Raw genomic sequence first — 18,699 nt, forward strand, 5'->3', positions numbered from 1 at the left:
AAATAAAAATAAAAATAAAATATTCATCCAATTTCCTCTGCCTTTGAAATTACTTTGTGCAAGTGGAAGATCAAAACACTCCATCCATTTGTCCAACCAACAAACAGTCCTACAGCAAACTAAATAAATAAGTTCAGTCCGACTCAAACTATTTGCAATAGCATTTTTATGTAATGTAAAAATTACACATTTCTAACTGACTTTTCACAATAGAATCAAATCCTGGTCCTCAAGTGCTACATTATTTCATGCTACATATCGATAAAATTTTATTAACAGCTAAATCAATTCCATGCATTTAAAAATATATGTATGAGTATAAATTAAAGCAAACAAAATACAGATTTCAAAACCAAACTTTTTATGTATGATCTATAAATATCACAATATAACATACATTCAGCATACAACACTACTCATGTACAAGAGTTAGCAGGCAACATCCATGCCCCAACATGCTCCCTTTCACCCTCTACCTCTAGATCACTCCCTCCCTCAGCAGTGGAAATACACTGGGAGCTGATTGTGGCAAGAGAGTGTTGGCTCAGCTGCGAGCTTTAAGAACCCATGATGTCAGACCCATATTTTCCTTGGAGAGTTTCTCATCAGCTGCATTGTTCCTGGAAACCATGGTCTGTTCTCTGGGCAACAAAGAAGCCAACCCCATCTCAGTCCACCATGGTCCCGCTTGAGCCCCCATTGGCCCCTTCTTCCCTGAACCCATCATTTACTACACCACCAAACAACAGACAAGTAAAGAAAATAATCTGGTAATATGATCAATGGGGAGACCATCTTGGAATTGCGACCATAAATTCTCTTGGTTTCCCAAAGGATGATCAAAAGCAGCTTTTTAACATCTTTGGAAAATGGAAACGTATGGTTTGTGATGATGTGTGTAACAAAATAGGACAGAGTAACATGCCCAGTCTTTTTGGCATCAAATAGGGAATATGGTGATGTCATCTAGCCAAGCATCTCTGTTGACCACAAGACACGTTTGACCACTTTACGGCAGTGCCCCCTGATATGAGAAGCAAAGGAACTAAATGTTCCTGCGAGATGCTCCCTGACATACAGTAGTGCTTCGTTCATCAGTCCCACAGCTTAAATCTTTCAGTCCATTTCCGCAGTACTCTTTTTCGTTGCATTGTTTCAAACTTATTACGCAGCTCTAGTTGTTGAAGAATTAATGCTTTTCCTCGAAAGTGAAGCATCCACGTGTGATTTTTAATTCAAACTGGCAATGAGTGGAATATATTCGAGTGAGTGGCCATAACTGTATGTAACTTTAACCCATACACACACACAAAAAAAAAAAAAAAAAAAAAAAACGCTGTCATTCAGACCACTCTCTCTTTTCCATTACTGGGTATTTCAGCTGCCCATTCTGGAGTGGATACATGATCCATCAATGGCAAAGACCGTGAGGTGAGTGATAGGGCAAGATGGGGCCGTGACAGAATCCAGGGCCAAAGCGTGATTTTGTGCAACAGGAAAAATAGCAAGGAGCAAATCAACTGTCCCAGTCAGTCTGTACTCTCAAAGCACATACTACAAACTGCTGAGAGCTTTTGCAGTAGTATGAAAGTGGATAGCGGACATGAGACACTTTTCGAAAGATGACATGTCCTGCAGTGAGATGTGCTAAATGCCATTTAAAACTATTTTGATGGGGGAACTGGTCACAGAACCTATAATATACGCTTTCATTTATTGAAGAAATAAAATGCAATAAACCAACATTAGCATTTTAAATTCTCATTCTCATATGACTGAATCACTCTTCATTCAAAATAATTAAACCGAACCTTTGTGACTTTGAGGAGCTTACATGTACATTAATAAAGCAGTATCTTCCCATCTAGTGGAATATATAGCTAACATGTCAGCTACACAGAGGTGGAAGCTTCAAAAACTTTTAAAAAGCATTTTACCATGGTGGCAATTGAGTCATGAAAGGGGATCTATGATTATTAGTTTGAAATTGCAAATCAAAACATTAGATTATCGTTGTAAGGGTAATCAAAGGTGGTAAGAGGTTGCTCTGGAGGGTGAGACACATCAGAACGTGAAGTGGCAACATAGAGGGGTTACAATAACAAAATGTCAAACTCTGAAGTTCAGTTGCACTCTTGCTGGAACAGTCATGTCTCCATAGACCAGCTGAGTCCTTCAGTAGAAGCTTTCTCACTCCAACACAAATACTCACTAAATAAAGGCTGAGTGTTCCAAGTAAAATCACTTCAGCCGAGTTCAATAAGTATTATTCATGTTCCATTTCTTCTTGCCTGTGCAACAGTCACCATGATATTAATAAGGAAAGTCTTTATGTTTTCATAAGAACTGAAGAGGAGCCTTGAGGAGCACATTTCTGATTTCTTATGAAGTGGCCTACAGGACTCAGGCTGTGACTAGAACAAAAAGGGATTACCTAAAATTGGGGGAAAAAACACCTCTGTGCATCTGCAATGCAGGTTTGTCAGATACCACTTTAGATGCCGTTAGTTAGTTACTTCTTGAGAGTGTGTACTGGTATTTAGTGTGAGCCCTAATCTGTGAGCACATGGCTTTTACGAGCTGGTTCATTTCAATGAATCAGTAAAAAGACTGAAAAAATATAGTCTTGAGTCTGAAATTGTCCTGATATGACACATTTACCACTGCTCTTCTAAATTTCACAGGCCAAATCCTGAAATTTCAATAAGGTCATAACATTTTCCCATGCAAATTTTGCACCGACCTCCAGGAGCACTTGTGACGGATGTGTTGGACAGAGTTAGAACTGAACTCTACAAGTAGGTAGACCTTCAATAACAAGATTGGGCACTCCTGATCTAATGAAATTACTAATAATCCGGCTCTGACCTGCAAACAACAACAGAAAATAAGTACATGAAGATAATAGACAATACGATGATGAGGCGGCACCAAGGGAATAGGAGTCATTTGATGGATGACGATGTATCACAACAGGTATTCTTCCTTCTTTGAGACTCATTACTTTCATATTGTAACCATTTGAACTGGATTACTACTACTGCTTAGACAAAATGTGACCTCAACGTACAAACTTTGACCTTCTGCATGAGCTTGACAAACTAAGTATGGCATGGGGTACGAACACTATATTGAAAGGGCATGCCCTTTTCTCCAGATTCACAATGAAAAGCTCACAGATGTTATTTGGCCTTTTAGAAAAACGAAAACCATTCAAAATATAATCTTCCTGCTTTAAAACATGTCTCAATATCCTCCCTGTGGAATGGCATCCACCTTTTATCAAGGTGAACAACAGGTTTTGCCCAAAGGAGAGCCACGGAAATCATCAAAACCCAAATAATAGATCAAAACGGACAACTCATCATCATCATCATCATCATCAGGCACTATAAAAAAAGCACACATTTGATACTCTGTGGATATGCGAGTGCAAAGGCAGGTTACTGCAAGCAAATCAACCATCACCCTTGATCATGGCATCATCTTACATAGTAATCTTTGCGCTTGCAGTTTTAGTTGAGTTGACTACTCGCACAACAACAGCTTTGCCCAAAGTTAAGATGGATGGAGAAAATACAGACCAAGATAGAGCGGTGTCGACAGAAGGAGAAGATGACTTAAGTGAAATGGGACCCGGGCGGCTCATCTTCAGAAGACAACCCATCATAGAGGGCAGACTGGTAGACGAAGATGGGACAAACCGCATCTTCATACTTGCTGTAAGTGTTTGTATGTTAATTTCTTGACAAAGTAAGTAATCTGTTGTATTTTACATTCTGTTAGATCAGATAAAAACCAGAGATTACATGATTGTAGTTGCCAACATTTACATGCACGCTTTAGTCAGGTTAAAGAAATCATACCAGTCCGACTTCGCTGGTGTGGTAAGAATCAGAGGACCTTTCTATGGGTATCAAACGGAGCTTTCTGAATTTAAGGCTGAATTGTCCTCACATTGCTACAATTATCAGTGCAGTAATGGAACAGTCAGAGAGGACTATGGGAAGGACACGGTCACAAGAGGGAAATGGAATCTATGGATAAAAGGTCCCACGGTGATATTGTGAAAATTGGCTAAGCGAGGCATAGGAAACTTTGTCGCAAATTGACAGATTTCTTCCATGTGGGGCTCCATGCGCCGGCTTTGCTCCAGTAGTTTGGGAGCAGTTATGGAGAGGGATCTTGAGGTTGCCCTTGGGCGTGTGTTGTTTGAATTAACTTAAACATCTCCAAGTGTTGTTTCAGATTTTAATGCAGCAGGAAAAATGCCTGTAGAGGGAGCAGTGTTTTGGGGTGAGCTTGGGCTGCTTCTGTTCAAGTGGCTGTCCCACATTCTGAAGTTCTGACTAAAAATGCCTTTCCCTTTTCCACCAGGACACAGGAATAAAAGGGTCTCTTGGGAGGGAAACAAACCTTGCCTTTTCGAGAACCTTCCCTGTGCTGCCGCCAAGTGGGATGGATCATATTCTGGATGGATTCAACATGAGGGATGAGAGACGTAGCACAGATAATGCCATTCCCATGGGCAGGAGCGACAGTAAGCACTGCAAAGTTTCTCATCTTCTTCAGCAATATTTTTACATAGCCATGAAAGGAGCCTGATATGCTTGAGGAAACTGAAAGACTAAGTTGTAAATAATTTGACATATTTATAGTTTTAGTCATTTTTATAGTTAACATTCTAAAAACAATTTACCCAGTGATGGACTGGTCATCCATCCAGGCCATTTCCCTGCCTATGGCCCAAGATGCTGGGATATGCTCCAGTAATCACTGCAGTTTGAAAAAGGAATGGACAGATAAAAAAATAAAAAATAAAAAAGGCACATTACCATACTGAGAAGAAACTTTATTGGAAAACAAGGGGTTAAAAAACTGACATCCCTATCTTTCTGAAAAACAAAACAGATTACCAGAAATCGAGCCAGACTAAGATGGTTTGCTGGTCTTACATTGTTCAAGCTTGTCTCCCAACTGAAGAGTGTCCAAAGCTCCTCTACAACTGGCAAATCAGACCAGAAAAGCAGCTTAGGTTGATTTAATCTTCGTTTCAGCAGGGAATATACCAGTGAATAAACAAGTAGCCTTCCAGTTACATTTAATGCTAAATTTATTTGCTCTTCCTGTTCTTTTCACAGTACTGAGGTGCATGATAGGGAGAGTATACAGGCCCTGCTGGCAAGCTTGAAAACAGAGCAGCTGACAAAGCACCTGCATGATTTTCCCAGCTCTGATCCTCCAAGACACTCCTAATATAAAAGATAACAAACATACTTGTATGATTTAAAAAGAACTGAAATAAAAATTTATTACAATCTGCAAAGTATGAGTCAAGTTTCAGGGGAACAGAATGCATTCATGAAAGGTACTATGGTCACACAATCCTCAACTAAAATGACAACAGTTCTTTCTCTGCCAACTCATGATCCTTTCCCTTGCATCTCAAACACGCACACACACAAATAGATTCGAACACATGCCGTCTGGAGTAGAGTAACATGACTTGTGTTAAAGAGACAATAAAAAGCATTCAAAGGACTATTTCACCTAAAAATAAAAGGTTTAGAACAACATGAGGGTGAATAAATTACTAATTTCAGGAAAGTTATCACTTTAAATGCATTTAGAGAGTACTAATACATAAAACCTAACTTCGTTGCCAAAGCAGAACATCATAATTGACAAGAGATTGGTCAGTAAATTACAGTCTGAAAAAGCCGGTGAGTTTGCCCTGACCAGCAATAAGCTTCTTGCTGGCAGCTTTAACGTTCCTTTTCCCCATCTCTCCAGCGGGAGTCTTGGTAGGGGGTCTTTTCTGAGGGGGCTGGTTCTCTTCTCTTCCTTGCTCAGTGCACTCTCTATTGGAGAGCTTTCTCTTTGAGGTCCCGGTTGCTCTTCTGAGCTGTTCTGGCTGAGTACCCTTCCCACCTGCTCGGTTCCAAGCATTTCCACTATGTTCCCCCAGAGCGGATTGGCCAGGAACTTCATGCCTTAAGTTAGTGGCCTCTAGATACATATACACAGAAAAACAAGAAAGGAGGGACACAATAAAAGCTTTGGTGAAACATTGAGCAGGAACAAAAAAGGAGGGTGGGCTGAGGACGGGAGTGTAGAAAAGGTTACGATGAAATTGCTGACGTTAGTCTGCACTTTAACAGGCGGTGTGTTTATTTTACAGCCCTGAAACTGAACATTTGTCATGTAACCTGTTAGAGCGAAGCACGCATTCCCACAAAAAGTGAGGGGGGGGGGTGTTGGGGGAACGTGTGTTGCGGGGGCAGCCAGGTTTTACGGGATGGGGAATCATTTAAAGGTTGATCTTAAGTACCAGTCCCCTAGCAGGGACTGGGCAGGGATCAAGCCCTGGGCTGTGGAGGTAGACTTGGGCATCTTTCCGACCATGTGTCATCAGAAAAAGGGAGTACTTCTGCATGTGTGTGCGCAGCGAACAGACCAAGCATGAAGGTTATTCAGTACATTAAGAACTGAGCCCCAAAAGAAGAAGCCAAAAAAACACTTAAGACCCCATGAAATGACTTAATGACCACTGATTTTTTTACGATCGGTTGCAGTGGGTGGGATATTCTCATTCTAGAGAGCCCGTGAAAGGACATTACCTGTGGCATCATCATTAATTAATAAAAGCATTACGTTTCATTCTGTGATCTTTTCAAAGGACACAAGAGCATCTTAAATGGTCTCAAAGCTAATACACAAGGACAACGAGTACCAAAACTACTTTTGGATGGTGTTTTGAAATGTGGCAGAGGCACTACCTTTAAGGCTGATGTCCATCCCACTGGGCTCAGGTTCTTCCTCCAGAGTCACATGTAAAGAGACCGTTTTTTTGGGTGCAGGGTGCACACAGGTAGGAAGTTGGCTGGTGCTGGGAAACTCCAACACCCGGTTGAGGGGCATCTCATCCTTGTATGTACATGCAAACTGAGAGCGGACAGTTGGCCGCGCAACCTTTTAAATGAAAAAAAAAAGAAGTCAATTTGCTTTTAAAATTAATACTTTTCTAAAACTTTATAGCGATTCAGATTTTTAATCCAAATGTATGTTCATAAAACAAAAATAGTATAAAAAAAATGAAGTATTGCACAGTAGCCCTACAGCACTGGTAGAACAGGACAAATGACAATCCAATCAACTGTCCGGAAACTCTCTCACACTGGCCTCAGGACATTAGGCCGTTCTTATTTTTGAGCCCTACTGATAGAACTGGATGGAGATGAAAACATCTAATCTTATGAGAATGACTACAGAAAAATAGGATAAATATTGCGGTCCGGAGGACGCCGTGAGGTGCATGAAAAAGAAATGGTATCTCGCACAGGCGTAGTGAACCTCTAAGGTCTCAAGGGTCTCAGAGAAGTGCTGATCCACCTCTTTCAGGGCCTTTGATCCATCCCTGCTATGGATTATCAGGATTCAACGCTCTCTCCCTCAGGCTAGCTGGCCACAGTAGGAGAGTGGAATTCAGGAAAGTTCAAGAAAAAAAACTGCAGGCATAGTTGGGTGGGACTGCAAAAGTGTAGAGAAAATGGGGTAGTGGGTGTATCAGGGATCAGTGGGTGGGGGTGGGGGGGTGGGGAATCAAAGCTTGAGTGCAGCTTTTTCAAAAGAGCACCTAAAACAACAGTATCACTCAGATTGGGCGCTTTCGTATGGGAGGCTTATACGGTACATTGGGCAGCCCCGACTGTACGCCAATAAAGAGCCCAAGAAAAACTGCGACAGGCTGGGTCCACCAGCTACTTCCTCTGATATGAACGTCATCATTAAGCCCTCAGTAACACGAGGGGGTGTGTCTGGCTGTTTGTAAAGCACACAATGAAATGACGCATGGTTGAATAACACCTGTTTTGGGACAAACCCACTGAGCCAGCTGACACAGCACCAGTAGCAGTGATATTATGACCCCATTTACAGGTGGTATTAACATCAGATCAAATTATAAGTAGCCGGTTGAGACACATTAGTGGTCACGGTTTTCACTTAGTAGTAAATCTGTATCGAATGAGCTGAATCAGAATGAGGGGAGGGTTTCTGATCTTGTATTACTGTCTGTGTCACGGTTTTATTGTACAATGATTAATAACTTATTATCATTATTATTTTAATAATAAATTATAAAAATAGTCATTATGCACACATATCCAAGGTGTTTCCCTGCCTTTTCCAGCCCACATTGGGATAGGCTTCAGGATCTCTGCCACAACATAGAGCCTAAGTGGTTTGGAGAATGGATGGATGGATGGATGATTATTTAAATCATTAGGTTTAAAGGTGCTGTATTGTAGGATTGACACTGAGTGGTTGAACTAGGTATTGCAGTCCAAATAAAAAAATATTGGAGAGGGTTTTTTCACCTGGCCCCTCCTCCCCAGACTTGATGCAAATGCAGGTTGCCAGATTGCTGACACCAAAAGGAAAGAGCACACTTGACAATAAATGAAATGTATGTGCTGTTTTCCACCAACTGGAAACCCGGGGTGATGAAATACAATTGGGTAAACTGGCAGTGGCTGGGTGGGTTTCACAAAGCAAAACAGAAAATGACATTCCGGCCCAGAACGCACATTTTCAAAGGAGAATAACTGACTATAGCATTGTTTTTCAGATAAACGAGTACGTTAACTTAGCATGTTTCTTAAATATCTATACAAAATACCATAACATGTTTGTGTTTTAGTAAAAGTCAAAAATTTACTTACACAACCTTTTAATTTTTATATATATATATATATATATATATATATATATATATATATATATATATATATATATATATATATACACATTATTACAGGTTTATTGTATTTTAAAGGGGTTATATGACATTGCTAAAAATTACTTTATTTTGTGTTTTTGGTGGAATGAAATGCGTTTATGCGGTTTAAGGTTCAAATAACACATTTGTTGATGTATTTCCTCAGCGACCAGCACGGAAGACATGATAAAGCGGATATTGTGTGCTTTTGGAAGGGCAAACAAAGTATTTTCGCTTTCACAATGAAACACACAGCTTCTCCATGACATGGCGCCAGCGAGAATAAAAGGTATGTCTTCATTCTTTGCGTTAACATTTGGGAGGCGTTACGCAAATCTTCCCACATAGTTACGTAGACATATGGGGGCATGTTAAAGCGAGCCATTTCAGGAGGGCGTGGACAATTCGTAACTTTTATAAAGAATATCTCTTTGGGTAAGAGACTTTAGTCTTCACAACTTTACAGATCTTCTTTATGCAACAAGAGCTTGTAACACTCCAAAGAGAATGGAAGAACTGAAATCAGATCATATGACCCCTTTAACAGTTTATAATAAATAAAATTATTCTTTCATATTATTACTATTATTAATAATACTACTAATCCTAATACTAATATTTTTAATCAATTGTTAATACCTAGAATAAACCTTCACTCACTATTAATTAATTTACTTGAATACTTTTCAATAAATAATATTAATATCACATATTTATGACAACCAAAAATAAATATTCTTGGGAATGTGACACTTTGAAATTAAATATAATGTTTTGAGCAGAATTGTGTGTTATTTTAGAGGAGTACCTGTATTAAAAAGAAAAATGCAGTTTTCAGTTCAGTTCGCTGTCTAACATCAACTTGTAGTGACGCTTGTGCTTTCCCCAAATTTCCACATCACAAATTTTGGACCCCATTTAAACCTGTACTTAGGACCATCCACTTAGGATTGCGTTATAAGATACAGACATTAATACCAGAGGCCTGTTTTGAGGGTGTTTTTAAATGAACATTCTTAGCAGGAAATGTACTAACATTATTTAAAAATGTACTACCATCTTTTTATATGTATAATAGTGGCCCTCAGTGTATCAATTGGGGTTCATTACGAGTTCATTAAACCTTACTACATGACCGTTCTCACAATAATCTCTCTCTGCAGTCTTAATGTTGGAGGAACCTCTTGATCTTTCCCCTTGTGCCAATCGACGTCAGTTTGTGATGAAACTATTGGAGTACAACTGGATAAAGTCATTCTGCAGACAACAGGAAACAATAACCTTTCAAGTTCCCCTTGCTAGCTGAGTCACGCCACTGATATGGCATGTTCAAAGTGAAATTGATGCAGAAAGCTTCCGCCCGTCCAGTTCAGGAAGCGGTGAGCTGTCCGGGGACCATTACTGCTCACTAACACAGGAAGGCGGCCAGAGAGTGGAGGTCTAAAGAGACATCTGCTAGAGCAATCAAATAAAGAAACCTTTTAACCAAATGTGCCTAGCATAAATGTTCACAGAGCGCTCACCCTTTCTCGTTGGTGAAGATGCCCAGTACTAAAAAAAATAAACTCATTTCCCATTCTCATTTAAAATGCGCTAGCAATCCAAAGACTAGTTAAGGTTGGTTTCAGAAACAAGCTTCTTGACAAACATCATTTAGCTGCTATTCAGGCCGTCCTTTTTATATTAAGGGATTTATAGCTTTCAGGTATTTTATGACCGAATAGTAAAATAAATCCTTTTAAGGCCAAAAGATAATTAGGACATACAAATGTAATCTTTCTTCTCGCAGCCCAACAGCACATTTTTTTTTTTTTTTAATAAGATAGGCTTTAAGTGTGTAAGCGTGCATCACTGCCAGAGGTTATTGGTTATTGTCTGGAGTGTACTGTGCGACACTAAATTTCACACTCAGTGGTTGTTTTATATAACAGGAAACCTGCTGCACAAGCACAGTGCATTAAAACAAAACAAAACCAGTATAAATTTGTACATTACAAAACAGAGCAAGCAGATGATATAGCTTGTGAATGTGCATTACTTGCTGTCTCAGTGTCACATTAAATTTGTATTTGACCGGTATTTGAGATTGGGGTCTCTGCTTACATCCCCAGTGATTCTTTACCTTGGACTTGATGTGTTCTTGTTGGCTCAAGACACGGTTCCGTAAAGGCTCTGGAGAAGATCCTGTGGGAGCTTCTGGAGATCTATAGACACAAAGTGGAAAACGAGCTGAATATTTAAGGATTAAAACAAGGTGTTTAAATGCAAATCAAAATTAATCGCAACATACAACAGTTTAATTGGGCAAATTAACAAATTAACTGTGTCACACCTTTTAAAGGTAAGTGAATTACAGGAAAATCTACCTTTTTTTTTTTTACAGACTATATTTTTGCATATATATATATATATATATATATATATATATATATATATATATATATATATATATATATATATATATATATATAAAATAAATTATAATACAATATTTGTAGCATTTTAAATTCATAAATTAGGATTTATTTTTGTCCTATGGCAACAGTTACATAAAAAAAAAAATATATATATATATAACACCAAGGTGGAGTTACTTGTAAAGGGCAAGAAGGCAAATGAATTGAGAAAACAGACAACAAAATAAATGTTTCTTACTGACTGTATTAAAGCATTACATTTGTTATTATTATAATTATTATTATTAAAGTGAATGAAATAAATGAAGCATCAAATTAAGCATTGTTATTTTTTTATTTACTTAAATTCATAAAACAAAACAAAAATTAGCATACATTTTTGTCCTATGACAACAGTTAACGGTTTTACATGAAAACACTAATACAGCAATGTGGAGTGACTCACTTGTAAAGGTTAAGCAGACAAGCTCCAGAGCTGCCATTAAGAACTGCATGATCTTCAGAGAGCAGTTCTGCCTTGTTCCTGCAGGGCGGTGCTAGTGCTTCTTCATCCAAAAGAGTCATTAGAACCTTCACGGTCTCTCGGCCCCCATAGGCAGTAGAGTGGTTAATAGCATATGCTTTGGGCTAAAACAGAAACATTGTTTGTCTTACTAATGAGGATGGAAAAAAAGATTTGGAGAAGATAGGGTAAATCCACTAAGTTTTACCCTTGCTGGACTGATTCCTGTGCCAACAGTTGAATGCGTCTGCATGGTGTGTATTTGACTGATTCTTTCCTTGAGACTTTTGGCTGTATCCTCTGCTGCAAGGTACACTGGGTCTCCATTACTGCGGCCTTTGACCAGAGCAGCTCTAATACTAGATACCAGCTTGAATCCAGCTTCTCTGTTGGGAAAAAAAACAATGCAACATACACTTTTAGCAGTTCTAAAGGTGTGGTCACAAACTTTAAATATTCTTCCATTCATACACATGCAAAACATAACAGCAAGTACACAAATACATACATCATGTTTTTTATGTTAAAGGAAAGGTCAAATGCCATTTCATGCATTCTGACTTTACAACGTTAAAGAGTTGGATACTCATGCTAAACAGAGGGTTGTGGGAACTCGCTGATTATTTAACATTCTGAACACATTATTCAGGGATCCCTCCCACACATCTTGACCAATGAATTTCCATGATTTTTCCATAACCACTTGGTGATTACTATATTTTTTTTAAAGATTTGCTAATGAATCATTCAAACCGATTTGTGAACTGCTTTGGCTTTAAAAACAATTATGCACGCACAAATAACTAGCTTGCTAGCATGTTTCCAGATCTCTGCGCATGTTTTTAGATCAAAGTCTATAAATTTCCTACTACTACTACTAACAGATTATAATTATTATTATTATTACTACTATTATTAACAACAATAATATTTCCATAATTGAACTTAATGAATAGCTAATATTTATTTAATATTTACACTGTTTCCAGGTTTCCCATGACTGTCAGACTCCTGATTATTAATTATTTCTTAAAGTGGTTTGTTGCAGAAAAATGGTTTGGCTTGATTAAAATCTAGTGTGATCACTCCATAATTCACATAAAAATGCAGTCTAGGAGGGTCCAAGAGGTTTTCGTGCCAGACCAGCGTTATTGCTGTACTCCACCTCACTCTGTGTGTGAATATATGAAGAGATTAATAAATGTAAACATTTGGGCTGCAGCAGGAAAGAGGCCGCCCTGAATCCCTGACCTTGCTTTTGTGAAAGGGAATTACAGTAACCGAATCATCTGGGAAAACAGATGTTAGCTGTACGAGAGACCCCGATTCCCCCGTAAGGAGTGTTTGTGTGTGGTAATACAGTACTCCATAAGGTGCTGGGAGGTGGAGAACTGCACAGGCAGGGAAGCAGGCCGATGAAAGACCCCTTTTGGCTCAGCGCTCACAGTCTCTCATCAGAGAAAAGAGACGTGGTGGTGAACAGGACCACATGCAGCAGGTTCAAGGCACTTCCATCAAAAATGAAGTTGATGCACATGATGCACTGCGGAAAATAACCTTGCGTCCTCTCTGAATAACTCAATCATCCATTCAATTCAGCTCCATGTGTTGTGCTGCCAAACGTCTAGAGGAGATTTGCTTGGACGGTTTGAAGTGCGAGTTATCATGGCATAAATCTCACCGTTATGACGTTTAATCATAGTTATCAAACTAAGGAGGGACAAAGCCGCCATTTGCTGTTCGGTACAACACACTTTGATGTTCCTCAGATAAACATGCTTGAACAATTCAGGCGATTTCATTAATACTGGTGCAGACGTCATTAAAGGTTGCTTTTGAGAAGAGGACCATACATCGATACATGGCAGCAGGTAAAAGACGAGAGAATTCGTTTTTAAGATAGGACGAGACCAACAGATCTACAAATACAGATAGCAAGTACAATTTCTCTGGGCAAAGCAAGGAGATACAAAATCTTTTGTATAAATCAAAGGCTTCTCTACACTTAGCTGGGGTCGTGCAATAGTCAAGGCTAGGTCATGGCTGTCCTGGCTTTTAACTCAAAGCAATGGCCGTTCATACGATAACATAATACTCATACTACTGCTTAGGTTAATATTTAGCATGTGCAACATACAGTGCGTCAATTTGTTGAATGCATACTTGAATGACCTGCAACATCAGGCAAAGAGAGCAATATACAACAGACATGCATGACTCCAAATGACCTTCCATTTCTAGTGTTATCAATTAGTAGCAATGAATATCAGTGTTTATTTTTGGCTGACCTGACTCAAAAAAAAAAAAAAAAAAAAAAAAAGTTATCTTGGTTTCAAACACAGTTAATTTGTGACCAACAAGAAACTTTTATCAGGACATTAATAATAATAATAATGCCTAAATCTTTACTTAAAAATATTAGAATTTGTTATAAGAGTGCTTAAATAAATGCTTATAGGTACACATCTTTTTTGTGGGGCCAAGCATAAATGAATGAATGAATAAAATCATAGGAAAATACATAAAATAATAAATTACTTTCTAAAAACACTTACTTTTTTTAACCTGTATTGGAACTCTGCTGGAACAACTGCTATGTAGACTTAAGACGTTTGTTGTGTTCAGAATGGAATACTATGGATGATATGTATTTCTAATACAGGATTTTTTTTTTAAAGCATGAAAATGTACCTGGGATTAGAGGTTTCTCCCAAAACTTCTTGACACTGGTCGATAAAATTGAGAAACTCTGATAAGCCCTTTATGTGCTTCCTTAAGGGGTGAGACTCAGGTGGGGCATAGCCCTTTCCTCCCAGCTGTATGGCCCTGACAAATGATGTAACTGTCTGAATAAACAAAATCTGCAATTAATTAGCATTCACATTATGGTTAAAAAGATGAAGACTTGATAATGATAACTCATTTATATTTGAAAAGTATAAGTCATTGTAAAATCACCAGGAAGAGAGATGAGGTGCTGTCGCAGGCAGCATGCCTAAGGTCAGTGAAGGCGATGTGACCCAGAGAGCGATTTGGGTTGTCCAGAGTGTATGCGAGAGCCAAATCATTCTTAGAGTTCACCAGAAGGCCCAAATAAGAACAGAAAACTCTCCTGACAACTCTCTGTATCTGAAAGAAAAGTTGAACAACACGTTAGTGGGATAATTGGACTAAAAACACATTAACAAATGTTAACTGAAAGGGTAAAATCAATGGTTTGTTTTTACTAGGAAAGGTTCATACTCTTCCGTTCTGCAATACTGATGAGTCAAGTTAGCGGACTTGGACGCATATTGTATATTGAGGACGGGCTTTTTCCACAGCCCCTTAAGCTTGAACAGGCCAGGCTCATAAACTTCATCACCAGTATTACAGTGGCAAAGCCCAGCGTCTACTCACACATAAATCAGAACCCAGCAGAGCAGCTGTGAACAGAACTGGGCCAGAGCAGCAGTAGTTTCAACACACTATACAAAGTGCTTTTAAAACATCCCGTTCTCATTCCACGTTTCTGAGAGTATGATATGATTTATATGATATTCACATTCTTCCGAATAAGAGGCACATGCAAGGGGGTGAAATTTAACAGAAAAGGGTAATAAACAGCCAGCAAAAGAAAACTAGAGTAAGATTCCCAACAAATGTCACAGAATCAGATTCTTTGCTTAACTCTACCTTCTTTAGTTACTGTTGCCAGGTGCAATAAGCTTTAAAATGTCACACAGGGCAATGCCTTCAATTAATTATATTATAAATATTTATAGCAAAATTATATCAATAATAAATGCTATACATTAAACACTTTAGCACATTATACAGTACAGACCAAAAGTTTGGAAACATTACTATTTTTAATGTTTTTGAAAGAAGAAGTTTCTTCTGCTCATCAAGCCTGCATTTATTTGATCAAAAATACAGAAAAAAACTGTAATATTGTGAAATATTATTACAACTTAAAATAATAGTTTTCTATTTGAATATACTTTAAAAAAATTATTTATTCCTGTGATGCAAAGCTGAATTTTCAGCATCATTACTCCAGCCTTCAGTGTCACATGTAACATCCGGTCTATCACATGATCATTTAGAAATCATTCTAATATTCTGATTTATTATGAGTGTTGGAAACAGTTCTGCTGTCTAATATATTTGATGAATAAAAGGTTAAAAAGAACTGCATTTTTTCAACAACAAAAAAAATCATTATAATAATATATATTCTAATAATATATTTTCTTTACTATCACTTTTTATCAACTTAACACATCCTTGCTGAATAAAAGTATTGATTTTATTTAAAAAGAAAAAAAAATTACTGACCCCAAATTACTGACCAGTAGTGTATATTGTTATTACAAAATATTTATATTTTAAAAACATAGCTTCTTTTTTTTATTTTTATTTTTTTACTTTTTATTCAAAGTATCTTAAAAAAGTTTCACATGTTCTGAAAAAATATTAAGCAGCAGAACTGTTTCCAACTTTGATAATGAATCATCATATTAGAATGATTTCTAAAGGATATCATGTGATAATGATCCTAAAAATTCAGCTTTGCATCACAGAAATAAATTATAATTTAAGTATAATAAATTTAAAAACAATTATTTTAAATTGTAATAACATATCACAATATTACATTTTTTTCTGTATTTTTGATCAATAAATGCAGGCTCGATGAGCAGAAGAAACTTCTTTCAAAAACATTAAAAATAGTAATGTTTCCAAACTTATATATAATATATATATATATATATATATATATATATAATATATATATAATATATATATAATATATATATAATATATATATAATATATATATATATATATAATATATATATATATATATATATATATATAATATATATATATATATATATATATATATATATATATATATATATATATATATATATATATATATATATATATATATATATATAGAATTAAGGGTCATTAACTTAAAGTAAAAAATTTAAATTGTTTACACATATGTTATTCAGTACATACAGTAAAAGTGTTAAGTGCTTTGTTGAAATGTTTGCGTCCATCCCATTTGCTGTCATTAAATTGTATGGTCATTAAGAGCCACACAACAATAAAAAAAACGTATTCCAGTCTCATGCTAATCCATCATCATTTACCTGTGGACTGCAGATTCCAGCCTTGTTGGATGGAGTTGCGGGACACACAGTAAGTGGATCCATTTTCTCTAAACTCTCCTTTTCACCAATGAAAAACTGAAAAAGTTGCATCTAGATAGAGAGAAGACCGAGAATATGCCACAGATTAAATATCTTTCAGATGGATAACTGAAAGAAAAACCAAATCTGAGGCCCTCTGGCAGCACTCACCGCGGTTAGGGGCTCCTCAGGGTGCTCATTTATCCGAAGCTCCTTGAACGTAATGAAGACGTCAATCAAGTCCACAGTATTGGTGCGTTTCAAAAAGCAGTCATACTCTTTTCGGATGAGGTCATAGTTTTGTGGAAGCGGGATATCGTTGTGGGATAGCTGGAGCTTATCCAGAAGGAAGTATTTCCAGGCAGCCAAGACTTCACTCAAAGCAACACCAAAGTCCCCATGTTCCTGTCAGGAGCGGAGCAAACACAGGGACGAGCATATTACGCACAACTGTTCCACAGAAAATGTACAGATATGGAACAAAATGAATGATTCAAACTTGCGTGACTCATTCTTTTTCCTACCACTGCATGTATAAACTGCAAGCAAGCATGTATATTGAAATTCAAAGTGGAGATCCTACAGGTTTAAATAACGGTAATGTGAATTTAAAATGCTGTTCAGAAGTCCACCTGTGAAAATGTGTTTTTCATCCTATTTTTTTTAAATAAAATTATCAGCAGAAGAATTACAGTAAAAATGTGGAGGAAAAAATCTTCTAAAGATCAGTTGACCATCTGTACAAAGTTCACATGATCAGTGTCACATATTTGACTTTTAATTAGTGCTTTTAAACCATGCTTTGCATATTTATGACGTCCAAAAAAATAAAAAAAATAAAAAAAAAATAATGAAATTTAAAAGTGTCATTTTTGATGTACCAGAAAATAAATAAATAAATAAAATGTAATTTATCCATATGATGGCAAAGCTGTATTTTCAGCAGCCATTACTCCAGTCTTCAATGTCACATGATCCTACAGAAATCATTATAATATGCTGATTTTGTGCTTCAGGAACTCTTTTTTTTTTATTATCAATGTTGAAAATGTTTTGTGGAAACTGTGATAATGTGGCTGTGGTTGTTTTCAGGTTACTTTGATTAATAAGAAGTTTAAAAGTGCAGCATTTATTTCAAATAGAAAATGTTTTAATTAATTATATTGTGGAATAAGTCTTAAGCAACATTACCTGCTTGTTGACCCCAGCCATAGCAAGTTGTAGGACCATTAGCATCCCATCAGCCCCTTGGATGGTGGTCCTCTCAGAGTCTAACACCCTGTGACATTCTCTCCTGAAGACTCCGATCATTGTTCTCAGGCTTTCCTCCATAACCACCATTATTCAACCCTACAAAATGAACAGCAGGGCCAGATAATAAGCAGATCAGCACTGAAATGATTTTGAGCAGACAGTAGTTCATACATGCAACCCAGCCAGCATCACATATACCTTTCCAAGTCTACCACTGAGCCAGAACAGAAAGTCCGAAGACATCAAGCAAAATCACAATAATAGGAACAAGAAGCCCTTTGCACTTTATTAGGAACAGAACCTTCAAACTTCTTATGTCAACTTACCAACACTGATATTTAGACGCGTACTAGATCTCTAATGTGAAACACATGGGAAAACAGACGCCAGTAGATGTAAGTTATTATAAACTGAACCGACCGCTGCCTGTAAATTTAAATCCACATGCCAGGACGCCTGGACCAATCACAGGGGGCGATTTGTTAGCCACGCCCCCACCAAAACGGGAAGTCAATAGTGCAAACAGAAGGGTCCCGTTTTGTTTCAAACCACAACGCGTTTC

The 18,699-nt window shown here is 37.4% G+C and overlaps 2 protein-coding genes across 2 annotated transcripts; one reads left to right on the top strand and one right to left on the bottom strand.

The window, feature by feature from the left end:
• The first annotated feature begins 3,407 nt into the window (after window positions 1-3,407).
• Window positions 3,408-5,277, top strand: LOC132098943 (pro-MCH 2-like). The gene is made up of 3 exons (XM_059505253.1): window positions 3,408-3,722; window positions 4,378-4,540; window positions 5,142-5,277. Exons 1-3 carry the CDS (start codon window positions 3,477-3,479, stop codon window positions 5,189-5,191), a joined length of 459 nt encoding a protein of 152 aa, XP_059361236.1. The 5' UTR covers window positions 3,408-3,476; the 3' UTR covers window positions 5,192-5,277.
• On the bottom strand, window positions 5,096-18,620 carry LOC132098942 (PCNA-interacting partner-like). Its single transcript, XM_059505252.1, has 11 exons — window positions 18,464-18,620; window positions 18,075-18,233; window positions 17,055-17,288; window positions 16,845-16,955; window positions 14,657-14,827; window positions 14,390-14,544; window positions 11,907-12,084; window positions 11,642-11,823; window positions 10,902-10,983; window positions 6,780-6,972; window positions 5,096-6,009 (listed from the first exon to the last, which is right to left on the bottom strand). Exons 2-11 carry the CDS (start codon window positions 18,222-18,224, stop codon window positions 5,705-5,707), a joined length of 1,761 nt encoding a protein of 586 aa, XP_059361235.1. The 5' UTR covers window positions 18,225-18,233; window positions 18,464-18,620; the 3' UTR covers window positions 5,096-5,704.
• Between the last annotated feature and the right edge of the window lie 79 nt (window positions 18,621-18,699).

This window comes from Carassius carassius, chromosome 22 (assembly GCF_963082965.1).
Source record: "Carassius carassius chromosome 22, fCarCar2.1, whole genome shotgun sequence".
In the NCBI taxonomy this organism is placed as follows: Eukaryota; Metazoa; Chordata; class Actinopteri; order Cypriniformes; family Cyprinidae; genus Carassius; species Carassius carassius.

Excerpts from the sequence above, each read along its gene's own strand:
- LOC132098943 (XM_059505253.1), top strand. The coding sequence starts at position 3,477 with ATGGCATCATCTTACATAGTAATCTTTGCGCTTGCAGTTTTAGTTGAG. Across the intron at positions 3,723-4,377 it reads ACCGCATCTTCATACTTGCT|GACACAGGAATAAAAGGGTC; the intron begins GTAAGTGTTTGT and ends CTTTTCCACCAG. Across the intron at positions 4,541-5,141 it reads TCCCATGGGCAGGAGCGACA|TACTGAGGTGCATGATAGGG; the intron begins GTAAGCACTGCA and ends TTCTTTTCACAG.
- LOC132098942 (XM_059505252.1), bottom strand. The coding sequence starts at position 18,224 with ATGGTGGTTATGGAGGAAAGCCTGAGAACAATGATCGGAGTCTTCAGG. Across the intron at positions 14,545-14,656 it reads GCACCTCATCTCTCTTCCTG|ACAGTTACATCATTTGTCAG; the intron begins GTGATTTTACAA and ends TTGTTTATTCAG. Across the intron at positions 6,010-6,779 it reads GATGGACATCAGCCTTAAAG|AGGCCACTAACTTAAGGCAT; the intron begins GTAGTGCCTCTG and ends ATATGTATCTAG.